General features: G+C 30.2%; 4 protein-coding genes across 4 annotated transcripts; 3 read left to right on the top strand and 1 right to left on the bottom strand.

The window, feature by feature from the left end:
* Positions 1–170: 170 nt before the first annotated feature.
* WDR79 (Telomerase Cajal body protein 1 homolog) lies at positions 171–2,686 on the top strand. The gene is made up of 5 exons (XM_089077217.1): positions 171–612; positions 737–1,266; positions 1,466–1,698; positions 1,790–2,023; positions 2,111–2,686. The coding sequence occupies exons 1-5, from the start codon at positions 382–384 to the stop codon at positions 2,341–2,343; spliced, it is 1,461 nt and encodes a 486-aa protein (XP_088933343.1). The 5' UTR covers positions 171–381; the 3' UTR covers positions 2,344–2,686.
* Positions 2,061–7,400, bottom strand: LOC105428651 (uncharacterized). Its single transcript, XM_089077206.1, has 6 exons — positions 7,133–7,400; positions 3,894–5,891; positions 3,585–3,814; positions 3,175–3,376; positions 2,950–3,087; positions 2,061–2,889 (listed from the first exon to the last, which is right to left on the bottom strand). The coding sequence occupies exons 1-5, from the start codon at positions 7,305–7,307 to the stop codon at positions 2,972–2,974; spliced, it is 2,721 nt and encodes a 906-aa protein (XP_088933332.1). The 5' UTR covers positions 7,308–7,400; the 3' UTR covers positions 2,061–2,889; positions 2,950–2,971.
* Positions 7,401–7,862: 462 nt separating this feature from the next.
* Positions 7,863–9,782, top strand: LOC105428652 (SOSS complex subunit B2). The gene is made up of 2 exons (XM_011641076.2): positions 7,863–8,694; positions 9,239–9,782. The coding sequence occupies exons 1-2, from the start codon at positions 8,236–8,238 to the stop codon at positions 9,527–9,529; spliced, it is 750 nt and encodes a 249-aa protein (XP_011639378.2). The 5' UTR covers positions 7,863–8,235; the 3' UTR covers positions 9,530–9,782.
* Positions 9,783–12,199: 2,417 nt separating this feature from the next.
* On the top strand, positions 12,200–14,574 carry Nxt1 (NTF2-related export protein 1). Its single transcript, XM_011641077.3, has 4 exons — positions 12,200–12,346; positions 13,669–13,755; positions 13,844–13,988; positions 14,284–14,574. The coding sequence occupies exons 1-4, from the start codon at positions 12,338–12,340 to the stop codon at positions 14,460–14,462; spliced, it is 420 nt and encodes a 139-aa protein (XP_011639379.1). The 5' UTR covers positions 12,200–12,337; the 3' UTR covers positions 14,463–14,574.
* Positions 14,575–14,600: the final 26 nt, after the last annotated feature.

Genomic DNA, 14,600 nt, shown 5'->3' with positions numbered 1-14,600 from the left:
TTGCAACAATCGATCATTCGATGTTAATTTTGTTCATTTTTATCTATTCTTTTGATATCGATTTTCTTTTCAATATCGCGCATCCCCATTACTGAACAATTCACGTGAATTGTCTGCAACTCTTTTCGAAACGAGCGCAACGCACCAAACGTATAATTTTGTAACTGACTGAAGTATACACGTGATCTGTCCTAGCTTAATATGACAATTTCTAACCTAATTTTAAAACCACCAACGGAATTCGAAATCTATGTTTTTATGTGAAGGACGATCTAACAATTCGAACAGGAAAATATTACATACGAAATTACTTGCTGAAAAGCTATCATATACATAAGTGAATCTTTCTAGGAGAGGAAGATCGTATTTGTATAGTGAATAATGGAGATGGAATGCAAAGAAATTGCTATTAGATCACGTTCACCGACCACGCAACGTAAAATTTCAACTAGAAATGATGAAATGGTTGCAGAAGGTGAAATTGAGGAAATTAATCAAATGCAATCAAATTTATTTGTGCCGCCTGAAGATACTCGTGGTTTGATAAATATGGAAACTTGTTTGGAATCTGATGTAACTTCAAACAAAATTGACCTTGTTTCTTCACAATCAGTAAGTTTAACATAGATATTGACAGGTAACGATATTTTATTCCCAAATTGATAAAATTTATTAGATGTTAATGTAATAAACTATATGCAATATTAAAACAAAATAATCATTGTTGAAATTATAGGTAATGAGCAATGTGGCATTATCAGAACAGATAGTGAATTGTGCAACATCAGAAATAGGAGATAATAAAGCTGTGAATGTCACAGAGACAAGAAATATAAATTTAGAAAGAATTAGTTCAACAGATTCTTGCATCTGTATGTATAACTGGTCCTCAGCACCAAGATTATTATGTGCAGCTACTAAGGAATACCAGCCTACAAACTTGCATGAGAATTTTACAAAAGGTTGTCAGTGGTCCCCAGATGGAACATGTTTGCTTGTTCCATCAGAAGATTTTAGAATACGCATTTATGAAATTCCCAGAGAATTGTATTCTGACCAAGGTCCATCTGATTTCATACAGACTGGCTTTATGCCTGCTTTGACTGTTAAAGAGGGAGGTCTCATATATGATACTTGCTGGTATCCTTTTATGAATTCATGGGAACCTATGACATGTTGCTTTATTAGTACTAGTAAAGAAAGTCCTATTCATTTGTGGGATGCATTTACAGGAGAATTACGTGCGACATATCGAGCTTACAATCAGTTAGTAGTAGTACTTTTTATGTCCATTTTTATCAATACAAATAATCCTTGATTTTGATTTATTTTTTCTTTTTTTAATTTTAAGAATTAGAAAAGATAAAGAATTTAAATCAAGATTAAAATTGATATATAACTATATTGGTAGAAATGAATATTACTCAAATTCTCGATGTTATTTGCAAGAATTGGTTTTTTTCAGAGTTGACGAAGTAGAAGCATCTATCAGTGTTCAATTTGTGAATTCAGGAAGGGAGATATGGTGTGGTTTCAAGAATGTTTTGAGAACCTTCGATACAGATCATCCTGGACGTCAGACAAGTGACATTTATTTTAAACATGATTTTCCAAATATGACCGGATTGGTCTCGTGTATTCGTGAAAATCCAATCATGCCAGGTCTCGTAGCGTTCGGCACTTATTCTAAATGTATCGGTGTGTATCTTTATTAGGTTATTATATAATTACACATTTTTGATATATTTTAATTGTACCTATTGGCTACAAGTTTTTGTTATATTTTAAGGTCTATATAAAGACGGACCACTGTGCACTTTTAAAACTGAAAATGGTGTAACACAAATTGAATTTAGTCCTTGTGGGATGAAGTTGTTTTCTGCTGTACGAAAAAACAATGAATTTCTATGTTGGGATCTCCGTAATCCTGGAAAGATTCTGTATTCTCTTGAAGGGAGACAATCAGATACCAATCAAAGAATACAATTTGCTATTACACCTGATAATAAACAAATCATTTCTGGTGAGTTCAATAAATATAAAATAATAAGTAATAGGAATATGATGAATAATATTAATATATTTTCGATTAATGTTATGTATTTCATAGGTGGTGTTGATGGAAACATCATTGTGTGGGAATTACCAGAAATTACAAATTATAGTGAAGAAGATTTGATGAATCCAAAATATAAAATAAAACTATCCAAAGATTGCATAAACGGAATAAGTTTACATATGAGTTTACCTATTGTAGCAACCAGTTCTGGACAGAGACAATGTGGTATTGAAAATAGTACAGAATACAGAGACAATAGTGTGAGATTATGGTGGGTTTCTTGATAATATACCCCTAAACTTTTTATTTACATGTTAATAGTTAATATAAAACAGTAACTGTAAATATATATATACATGTGTATATGTATATATGTAGGTGTGTGTATGTGTGTGTATATGTGTATATATCTATCTATCTATATATATTTGTATATATATATATATATATATATTTGTAGTTTTATCAAACATTTTGCGTCATTTTTTATAAATTTTTTTTATAACGAAATCTTACAATTGTTTATGAATTATTATAGTTATATCTAAAAGTTAACATCAAATATATCCTAATGTAAATACTAACATAAATACCAATGAAACTTAAATGAATATGAGAAATTCAAAACATTGCCTATTTCTTTTATATTGAATAATTCTAAATTACATTAAACGAAACAAAGAATAATACATTTATGCATATGTTTGTCATACATAAAATTTCGTTATAATTATGTCTCTATTTAATATAAATACAACAGATAAATATATAATACGTAAAAAGATATTAAAAATTATCCAAGATCCATTAGATGCAGTAATTTTATGAACCTGAAATAACTTTCAATGAATATCTTTTACGTTTGATTTTTTATGATTGCTGAAACTTACGATGTCATTTTTATGGCATCTTCTATGATGTAAGATCATCGTTAAGTGTATGTTTACTCCGTCTTAAAGATGTATTATTACGTGTGTGGGGAGTCATAGGTAATACTGCTTTATTTTCGGAACATCCTACACAAGTCTCTGTTATAATAAAATATTAAAAATTATATTATCTAGAGAACAAATCATATTCTTATAATTATGTAAATAATAAGTGCAAAGATTTACCATCAAATGCAACACTTTTTCGAACCGATCTTCTTTTAGCAATATTCTCTATCAGTCCTACATTCTCAATTTCTATTATATTTTTATTTGGTGTTCTATATTTATTTTCGTCCTTTCGTAATAATTTTAACGAACTTTTTCTACTTGATTTCACAGAATTCTTGGTTTCTTCTTCAATACCATTTTCTTTTTTTGGAGTCATCTAAAGAAAATTATTTCTCGTATTAGTTAATTTTAATTTATTCAATGATTATATATAAAATATAATATATGTGCATGTATGACAAAACTTATGCAATAAGTTCTTATTAAAATATTTTTTTAAATATATTATTTTGAATATTAAATGTTATAAATATATTGAGAAAGACAAACACATGATATAATTAAAAATCAATAACATAGCTTACCATTCTACTAGTTCTATTGGATTTAGGAGTATTATCCATCGAAATAGTTCTATTCCTAAGTACTTTTATTCCTAAATCAATATCTTCCATGTTTTTTGATATTACTTCAACAGTTTGTGATGGAGATGTTGAAAGCAAAATATCTATGTTATCTTTTTTGCTTGATCTATCCTTACGCCGATTTCTTAAGTTTTTCCTAGGTGATCGAATCTTCCTATTATATGACGATCCTAATAATTATTAAAGATATATCATTAAACAGATGCATAGTAGAATATAAAATATTTTGAACAGATGATATAGACTTACCTTGTTTCTCTTTTGCTTGTATCTTGGATACTAGTTCGTTCGGATCATCGTTGTTATCAGAATCTTCAACTTCAAAATTTAATTTTCTTTCAGCATTGATACATTCTTGTGGGCTTAAATTATCCAAATCGAGACTGTCAATTCTGTTTAAAGCAGCAGCTAAACTTAATTTAGTTTCCATTTCTTCATCAAGGGGGACCTCAGTCAGAACTATCCGCTCATTAAAATTGACTTTATGCGCAGATTTTATACGATCTTTATTTACCAATTCTTCCGATTTCTTTAATATACTTTTGCCTGGCGTTTGATCAGAATTAACATACGATATTGTATCATCTAGTTGAACTTCAGGCGTCTTACACATTCGACTTATTTTCATAGCTGCGAATGGACTCTTCATCTTTTTTGTTTGAGAAAATTGCATTGCTTTCTGTACCGCGTTTTCTTTAAAGCTTTCATGTCGAGAAGAAGTCGACTTGTTTTCGTTAAGATCATAGGATTTAGATCTTTTATTACATCGAGTATCAATTCTTTCTTCAGAGAGCACATCAAAAGAATTTTTGTTTGATGTAACATGTTCTTTATTTATATGCATATCCTGTAGCAATAAATCTTCCTTATCTAATGTTCCTGTTTCCATTTTCTTTTTTCTAGCAGCCAAGATCAAGGATCGTAATGAACTCGGTTTTGACGATACAATTTGCTTTTTAATATACGTTCGTTTTTTGACAGCAGGCCTGGCAACAAGACATTCTTCCTCTTCTTGCCATGCTTTGTTTCGGCGATGTTCTAATTTTTCAAATCTTGTGTCACAATCTTTGACTTCCATATATGTCATATCCCAAAATCCTTGTAGATCTCTGCATGTAACTAGCATTTCTCCTCTACCAGTTTCGCAGTCTCGCACTAATCCACGAAATCTTTCAAATTTTTTATTTATTAGCAAATTTGTTTGTCCCACTGCTTGTTGGATTTCATACATAGCATCCTCAGGAACATCTTTCTCTAACTTAATATCTAGCCATTTCTTACAAAGTTCTTTAAGTCTATCAGTTTCTTTGTTCAAAAGGAGTTTGAAATACTGAGCGGTACGTTCCTCTTCTTCTATGCATATATTTAAATTTTGCATAACAGTATCTTTGGTTGGAATTTCATTAGATGGACGACTAATACCTAATCGTTGTTGTCCTTCTTTTCTAGAGTTTCTTTTCCCGCGGCTTCGCGTGAGGTACGGCGAAAAAATGATGAGATCTTCCATAGAACAATTTTCTTTTTCAAAAGATGTTGGAGTAATCTTTTGTAATGGTGGAGTTTTCATATCACTGTTCGATAAAGATTTATCTTCTTGAAAAGAATCTTTTATGTCCCTTTGATTTGTTGTCTGTGCTCTCAATGACGATGTTAACGTTGTATTTAATTCATCGACAGTATTTAATTCATGAATGAGCGATTCACTTAATTCCAGAGATGATTTTTTATTTAATGATAAGCTCGGCACTGCGAAAGTTTCCAATTTTGCTGTGATATCAGAAACTTGTCCACAAGATTTCTTCAATGATACATCTTTTTCTTGTGGTGTTTGTTTTATTGGTACCAGACCAAATAGTGGTAACTTTTTCAATCCAGATGGAGGTTTAAAACAATAATTAGCAGGAGCAAATGATTTTTGTTTTTTAGTATTAGAAGTTGGTGTTTTAACAATTTTAGAGTGTTTTATTGATGTAAAAGCTAAAGTATTTTTTAGCTCTTGTTTAGCAGCTGCTGCTTTGGCAAGTAATCGCTTTTCTGTAGCTCTTGTAATTCGTCTCTGGGCATAAGTTGCTTCGGTTTCCTTTGCTATCTTCAGATTTGTAGTTGACATATCATTTTTAATCAACGAGGAACACAAGGGATGATGAACAACACCAACTTTGAAAGCAGGTTTTTTCGTGGCAGCTTCCAATTTTTTCTTTCTATTACGTTCTTCTTTCCATTTTATTAATTTTTTCTTACGTTCATCTGTAATAATTAATTTAGCTAATATGTGTATATGTGTGTACACGCACCCGTGAATGTGTGTGCATACCCATATGTTATATAGACAAACGTAAAAATTTGATTCACAATATGATTTGTTTTAAATTTCTTTATATATTGCTATTTATTGATTCTGAAACAGGTTTGTCTAAAACTCACTAAATGCTTTCATCTCTTTGTTTCTAAGACAAATGATAAATTCTATCATTTAATTTTTGTTTTTCTATCTCTGTCAAACAATGAAAAGATAGTAAAGTGTTAGACAAGCCTATTCCAAAATATCAATATTTCATATATTTTTATAATCACAAATAATATTATATTGAATTAAGAATTAAGATAAAGAGATAGAATTATATTCACTTCATTTGTTATGATATCCAAGAGTACTAAAATAAAGGCAAACAATTAGCATTATTTGAAATTACATTTTATTAATCGACAAATGTTAATTACGATAATGTTCCCCTAATGCTGGTTGGAAATTTCAAGTATCTTAGGAAACTTTTCATTTGTATAATGATACTTCATAGTATTATTATAAATAACACATATATGATTCTATTAAGTCGTTAAGTACAAAAGAATTTAATGAATTAATTAACAATTTCATGAAATATAAAAATAATAAAATCTCAGAAATAAATTCATAATATTTAATCTTAAGATTAATTTACGAGATATTCATTTTTTTAGATTTTAAATTTAAATTTAAAAATACATTTGATGTTATTTTGTTTAACATTTTATTTAACATCATTTTGAATGCTCAATTATTTCCTTCAGTATTAAATAAGTTCCGTTTTGCAGACCTTCTTTCTTTAAAACGGCATTATATATAAGCACTGAAAGATTATATTTATCAGATTCGGAAAAATAAACGGAGACCGATTGAATTTGAACTTAAGATTCCTCGCCTACTACCAAAAAATTTAGTCTGCACGACCGCGACGGCTCCTCTCTGTTAGCTGTTTACATTCCGAATTGCTTTCATGACCGCTTACGGTCGTCTATTTCTTACAACACACAAGATATAACATGGAGACGCGCGCGCGCGTGCTTAATATCAAATAGAAAAATAAGATAAGGATTATAATAAAATCATGCAATTGACAATAACAACAGGCACGAGGCTACGTGAAAAATCTCAAATAATCTCTAATTTTAATTAGAGTCAGAATGAAAATGAATGTTTCTTTAAACAGAAATTCTTCACTGCTTACCAAGAATCGGGCTCGTTGGCGCCGAAATGCCTTGTAGATTACGATTTTTGTCAAAGGTCCGTGTTCTGACCTCTTTACGAGATTTATCGTGATTATAAGCGCGTAAATATCTTCTGTGATCCACATCGCCAAAGCCTAAACGTGGATTTTTGTATTGCTCTTTAAAATCCGGCATCCTGCGATAAATGATGTGACCACAAGCATACGTAACGGCAGTACAACTGAAAATCACTTCAAATTGATAGTCAGAACATCAAAGTAGGGGCATACGACGATTCCTATTGGCTCACATTGATGACGTTATTCTGCTTAGGCTGCGTTCCGATATTCACTGCCAGTACTGAAAATATATAGTTCATGTCACGTATATGATAGAGTTTTGGTACTGGCAATGAATATCAGAACGCAGCCTAATGCGAATACGATTCGATTCTATGACCGACCAATTGGAGAAGAAAAAACCATATATTTTCTTCTCTGATTGGTCGGTCGTAGAGTCATAACAACATTACGATCGCATTGTAGATCCCACATTAATGCGCACTGCGTAATATTCTGCCAATAAAAAACGCTATTAGAGCCATGAAGAATTAAAAGCAATTATCAATCATATCAAAGATTTTTACATATTTGCAAACTGCTTTTTTGCTGACTGGCTTTGTTGTGAGTCGCAGTGCTGCACTCTATCTTCTAATTCTGATTTTGTTAAGCTTCACCGTTAAAATACGGAGTTAGAAGTTGCTAAGCATTTGTCCTCTCATTCTTTCGATGCCTTTGTCGAGTAACGTAATTCTTGTCTGACAATATTTCTAAACGAGGAGAGAGGGCAAGAGAGAGAGAGAGAGAGGGGGGGGGAGAGCCTGTGAAAGATTTGGTTTGTTTGCTCAAAGCATTCAACGGGAAGGAGAAGGGGAAGACGTTATTTGACGTTTGGTGGGTGACGGTGTCGTACCAATCGGAGAACGCACCCGACACGGATGACGGTATCCCTCGCATAACGACGCGATTGTTAGTCTCGATTCGCCTCGTATTTACGTACGCGCGTTGTCTCGTGTGAATACGTGTATGTGTGCCCGTGCGCGATCTGTGGAGGAACACGAGAAATGGATTACGTGCTGATAAAGGATATCCGTGCTGGCCAAAAGAACATCAACGTAGTGTTTATCGTTTTGGAGGTTAGCCACCCTACCATCACCAAAGAAAACCGCGAAGTTCGAACGTTTAAAGTGGCCGACAGCACTGCATGCGTGAACGTTTCTATTTGGGACGAGCCCGGTCAGCTCCTAATGCCGGGCGACATCGTGCGACTGACCAAGGGTTACGCGTCTGTCTGGCGGCAATGCCTGACTTTATATTCCGGCAAGAACGGTGATATTCAAAAGATAGGCGAGTTTTGCATGGTGATCAACGAGCAAGTGAACATGAGTGACCCGAATCCGATGCTGGCGCAGCAACTGGTCAATCAGACCGGCTCGGGCCCGCCCGGCAGCAACGTCAACAATAGCATTACCAACAACGGTAATGCCAACAGTATCTCGGGTCAACCAGGACGGCAGCCTTTGGTATATGGAATTTTAAAAAACGTTACATATACGATAAACTGGTGAATCACAGCGCGATGTATCATTTTTTTTACAAATAATAATTTTTTTATAATGTTTTACAGTCAAATTTTTGTTATTATTTCTGCATAGACATATTTGACACTAGTACATATATATATATTATATATATATATATATATATATATATATATATATAGAGTGATGGTTTAGGGCTAATAGGCACAAAAACAATCTTTGTAAATATTGAAGAATAATTGCATAATATTACATTGTGCACATTTTTTTTATAAATGAAACTATTTAAAGACTCACATTTAATATTCTTAACCTGTGCATATGTTAAAAACCATTTAAATATCTATAATAAAGTAATATCAAATACAAAGTCTGAAAATATAGATTAAAGAACTAAAAGCTAAAGATTATTATATTTGCTTTATTTTAATGTAATTCCAAAATCGCATACATTCTCAGAAAAAAATCTTGCTATTCAAGTGATTAGTGCGTTCCAACTAAAAAAGACACATATAATCTGTCACAGGCAAGTCAAAGTAACACGACTCCTAGTAGTGGGTCAGCGACAAGTTCGACTACTACAAAAGGTGGAAATACTAGTGGCAGTAGCGGTGGTGGTAACAACGGCAATAGCACTTCTAGCAGTGGTGGAAATAGTGGTAACAGCAACACCAGCAGCACTACTGGTAGCTCAGGTTTACCCGGTGGATCAGTGCGATACTCATCGGACTCGACAACGAAACCAGCGCCAACAACCAAGAGCAATTCACGTGGACGCGGTGGTTATAGGAATGGTGGTCGTAGCGATCGAAGATAACATACGAGAAAGAAGCGGCTGATCATATGCGTATAAACAAGCGACAAATGAACATAGTGCGTGCGACAGATCTACGTGATTATGTAATCCATTGTTTCTCCTTTTTTCTTTTTTCTTTTTAAATTTTAGCTCTCAACGTACACTTTGTTAGTTAACTGTGCGTAAAGAGCAATGACCGAAATTATGTGAGTTATTTTCTAAGAACGGATATGTGAACTGTCATTCATCTCGATATAATATAATAATAAATAATTTTGATTTTTGTTTCTTGAATAATTATATTATTGATATTTTTGAATTGTTTCAGACGTTGTTAGAAGCCTCAGATTTTTAAAGAATCTTTAAATGAAAATATTTCTTCCTACATTTTAAAAAAGAATATAATCTTAATAAATAAAAATCTTGAAATCTCTTTGGAAAGCTACAAACAATTAAAAGAGAGAGATAAAGACAAAAATTATATTGCATATTGCATAAAATGTTTATAGTACAATGCATCGTATATAATTTAAAATTTAAATTAATATTAGAGAATTATTATTAATATTTATTAAGAACTTAAGTCAGAAAATTTTTTAAATTGAAAATTTGAATATCGTATGTTTGCAAAAAATTTAAGAGAACGTTGTAAAGTATATTAAAAAATTGTCAAGATTTTTATAATTATTAAGATTGTTATGTTCTAATTGTTTGACTGTTTCTTGTAAAGTTCTCGCGAAGTCTCCTAATTTTATACAACATTTGTAAAATAATTTGAGGAATGTTATTAAATCCCCTATTATTTATCAATAGCTCATAATTATAAATCCGATTATTGAAAAACGAATCTTGTTTTCAAAAGAATTTTTCACGAGTATACTAGCTAATTTCTTCTTGACGTTCAACATCCTTATTGGAAATTGTGAGATGATGCTTAATTACATACAATAAAAACAAAATAGCATTCTGTATTCAAAAAGAAATTAATACATGAAAATTAATTCAGTATGAAATAATTTCATATTATTTCATGACATTAGGAATTAAATATTTCTAAGGAAAGAAAAATGAATAACATTCCTGTAAATCTATAATTTATTTGATATAGATGAAACAACTTCTAGTCAGTCATCAAATGTATATACAAAAATTTCTAAAGCAACTATTGGGGAAAAAATTGAATTTTATTATAAAGAAATGCAAAGATGTTATTTAAGAGATTAATTTTTTAATTATTAATTTTTAGCAATTTTTAAAAATATTAGATACTGTACATCTACTTAATGTGATTAAAGATCATCTCTAAATATTTTGTGTGTGTGTGTGTGTGTGTGTGTGTGTGTGTCATATACATGTATGTATGTATATATATGTATGTATATGTATGTATATATATATATATATATATATATATATGTATGTATATATTATATGATCTGTCGCGCGAATATTTGAATCTGAATGTGAATGAATTGAACATTTTAAGTTTATCCTGATAGTTATACTTTGACTAAACCTTAAACAACGCGAATTAATTATTCCTCCAAGCAATTGACACATGCAATGGAGACCAATAAAATTATTACAATATAATATTGTAATATCAAAATCATATGAAAATAAAAAAGTGAAAAATTGGAAATCCATTTTTACTTGTATATCGAATAATTTGTTTTATTGCGGACAAATAAAACAAATTAAGAAAAGTTTTTCCATATCCATATACGTGTGTATAGAGATATGCATATATCTATCATCATATGTTTATATATATATATATATATATATATATATATATATATATATATTCGTTTTCAAATATATTAATACACAATAAAGAAATCATCATCTCATTGTAAATTATTGCAAGTTAATTTTCTAGATTTTTATGTTACAATTGTATCAATATTTAAAAATTATTATTTATAAATATTTTTATCAAAATGTGCAATATCGCGTATCTCCCCCCCTCCACACACACCTCTTTCTCTCTCTTTCTTGGAGGATACGTCTACATCAATTCATTGTGCGTTGGAATTACGACTGCGATTACGACTTCAACTCTATTACGACTCTTTCTGCGGCTTTTATCTTATTTACATCGGCTATGTTCAGCAGAGAAAGCAGATCAGTGAGCGTACAGTGATTCTTTATTATTGATTGGTTTTTAGATTCAACGAAGATCTAAAAGCAAGGACTAATCATATTGAAAAATCATCGAATGCTCACTGATTTGCTTTTTCTGCTGAACGCAGCCATCGCGATATGGTAGTAAATAAATAAATCATAACATCTTGAAATCGTACAGATACCGACAGACATCATACCAACATGGAACCAACACTAAAGAACTTCCTGTGAGATTTTAAGATTGGACAAAAATATCATGCTCGTTTATATATGAATGCGATTGTAAGGCTTATTCTACAATGACTGGATTCCGCGCATATGCGCGCATTTATCTATTATACTATACCAAAATGCGCGCGTAATGCGCTTATATATTTTAATGTTGAAAATGAGCACAACCTTAGATCTGTTCTACAATGCATTGTGTGGTGTTGTGCCATAAGAATGGGCCAATCACAATCAAGTATTCTCCCCACATTCGATTGTGATTGATCAGTTCTTGGCTTGCGGCTTCCGACACCGACGTGCGATATATTGGCTGGGTTCTGTAAAGCGCATAGCGCGCATTTTGTATATTATACGTGACATGAACTATAGATAAATGTACGCGCTTTTCGGAATCCAGCTATAATTGCTGATGTTACGTTGTTGCATTTTATACGTCTTGTGATAATTACGTATGGATATTCAAAAGTAAAAATGGAACAGGTATTGCGATATGCTATGTTAAGAAATTAAGTGTATATACATATATATCGTGATATTGTATAACCTAAATAAAATAATGTAATCCTAAATAAATTTTGCAGCTTATTATAATCTAACATTTTGACATTAAAATATAAGTATTTATTTAGAGTACTCTCCTTGCTTCAAATCTTAATAAAAATGTAATCATTTGATGCATTTTCAATCAAAATGAAAGAATCGGGCAGAAAACGCGGTGATTTGTCTCGCGAAATAAGTTATCAGCGTTAAAGTTTGAGGCTTTACAGGTTAAGATATCTGTTGTATTGGCTCGATATTAATTAATCTATAATATTTGCAAAAAATATATCACATGTTATATTTACACACACACACACACACACACACACACACACACACACACACATATATATATATATATTTTAAATTTTATAATAGATATATTTATTAGATTAGATAGATATTTTATATTTTTCATAAAGTAAATAAGTCTTTGTCTTACAAAATACTTAAATAATACTGCGCTGCCAACATCAATTAATCAATTAATTCCTAAAAAATATCTTCTATTTTAAAAACACAAATTATTTTTTTATATAATTTTTGTTTTTAGAGTAGAGAGTTTGTATTTTTAAAATTGAGAATTTGTTTGTAAAAATTTCTTTGTAATTTTTGTAATTAAAGCAGAGATTATTTTTAGAAGTCAATTGATATTGGACTACAGCGCAATTTACCTATTTTGTAAGATGAAGATTTATTTACATTTATAAAAAATATAAAATATATAAATCCAAAAAGATATAAAATATATAAAAATATAACTATATAACTATATTTGTTATAAAGTTTAAAATATTGGTGTGTGTACGTGTGCGCGCGCGCGTGTGTGTGTGGGGGGTATGTATGTATGTATGTATGTATGTATGTATGTATGTATGTATGTATGTATGTATGTATGTATGTATGTATGTATGTATGTATGTATGTATGTATGTATGTATGTATGTATGTATATATGTATGTATGTATGTATAAATCGTGATATATTTTTTAAAATATTAAAGATTAATTAGTATCTAGTTAGTGACAAGTATCTTGATTTTTAAAATCTTGAACTTTAATGCATAATAATTTATTTTGTGGAACAGACTACCACGTTTTTCTACTGGATTCTTTCGTTTTGAATGAAAACGAAAGAGTACATTTTTATTAAGATTCGAAGTAAGGATAGCATTCTAAATACCATTATACTAATGTTTTATGTACTTAGAATGTTTAATTATTTTTGTTGATAATTCTTACATATATGCTCATTTTTATAGGATTTGAAAGCTAAAATTGACCAAGCTTGTCGTACTGCAGAAGATTTCTCAAAACTGTATTATGAGTCTTTAGACAAGCGGAGATATGTAAGTAATAATAATATTGTCTAATAATTTTATTCTATTCTTTTTCTATTATATATATTAACCACATATATTAACCACATATTTTTAGTTAATTTCAAGAATGTATATGGATACTGCTACTCTGATATGGAATGGAAATGGTGTAACAGGCAAAGATAATATACAAAAATTCTGGACAGATCTGCCACCTTCAGAACATACTATTCATACTCTTGATGCACAACCAATAACAAGTAAATACTAATAATTATTCTATTTTTAAATTATAAGAAAGCACTCTAAATATCATAACTAAATATTTAGAATTATTGGCTTTGTTGCATATTATTTTATGATAATTTATATTTTAATTTTTATAATTTGAATTGAATTTATTGTATTATATTGTATTATATAATATTTAATTAAATTTTGTTTAAATATTTATATAATTATAATATTTATATTTTTATTTTCTTGTTTAAACTTTCAAACGTCATATCAGAGTATACTATTTATATTAATTCTTTTTCTGTTTGTTAATGATAGGTCCAGAAGTAGCTAATCAATTAACATTTCTTGTCAAAGTATGTGGCCAAGTCAAATATGACGATAAGAATTCAAAATCATTTAATCAAACCTTTTTAATTACGGCTATGGGTGATAAGTGGAAAGTTGTAAGTGATTGTTTTCGAGCACAAGAACTACTAGAGAGTAGTACAAATTAGCTACATTAAATGTATTAATGAAATAAATTTATTATTTTATATTGTGATTTTATATGTATAAATGTGATATATATATTATGGATGATAATGAAAATAAATATACATACATGTATATATTTTGTAATTATTATATTTTAT

Source organism: Pogonomyrmex barbatus, unplaced genomic scaffold (genome assembly GCF_055798465.1).
Source record: "Pogonomyrmex barbatus isolate J1 unplaced genomic scaffold, ASM5579846v1 scaffold2, whole genome shotgun sequence".
Lineage (NCBI taxonomy): Eukaryota > Metazoa > Arthropoda > Insecta > Hymenoptera > Formicidae > Pogonomyrmex > Pogonomyrmex barbatus.
The sequence above is the reverse complement of the archived record's forward strand: the minus strand, read 5'-3'. Positions and strand labels throughout refer to the sequence as shown.

Coding starts and splice junctions, on each gene's coding strand:
- WDR79 (XM_089077217.1), top strand. CDS start 382: ATGGAGATGGAATGCAAAGAAATTGCTATTAGATCACGTTCACCGACC. Junction 1,267..1,465: donor ACATATCGAGCTTACAATCA/GTTAGTAGTAGT, acceptor GGTTTTTTTCAG/AGTTGACGAAGTAGAAGCAT. Junction 1,699..1,789: donor CACTTATTCTAAATGTATCG/GTGTGTATCTTT, acceptor TTATATTTTAAG/GTCTATATAAAGACGGACCA.
- LOC105428651 (XM_089077206.1), bottom strand. CDS start 7,307: ATGCCGGATTTTAAAGAGCAATACAAAAATCCACGTTTAGGCTTTGGC. Junction 3,377..3,584: donor CCAATAGAACTAGTAGAATG/GTAAGCTATGTT, acceptor AATTTTCTTTAG/ATGACTCCAAAAAAAGAAAA. Junction 3,088..3,174: donor AAAAAGTGTTGCATTTGATG/GTAAATCTTTGC, acceptor TTATTATAACAG/AGACTTGTGTAGGATGTTCC.
- LOC105428652 (XM_011641076.2), top strand. CDS start 8,236: ATGGATTACGTGCTGATAAAGGATATCCGTGCTGGCCAAAAGAACATC. Junction 8,695..9,238: donor AACCAGGACGGCAGCCTTTG/GTATATGGAATT, acceptor AATCTGTCACAG/GCAAGTCAAAGTAACACGAC.
- Nxt1 (XM_011641077.3), top strand. Junction 13,756..13,843: donor CTTTAGACAAGCGGAGATAT/GTAAGTAATAAT, acceptor ACATATTTTTAG/TTAATTTCAAGAATGTATAT. Junction 13,989..14,283: donor TGATGCACAACCAATAACAA/GTAAATACTAAT, acceptor TGTTAATGATAG/GTCCAGAAGTAGCTAATCAA.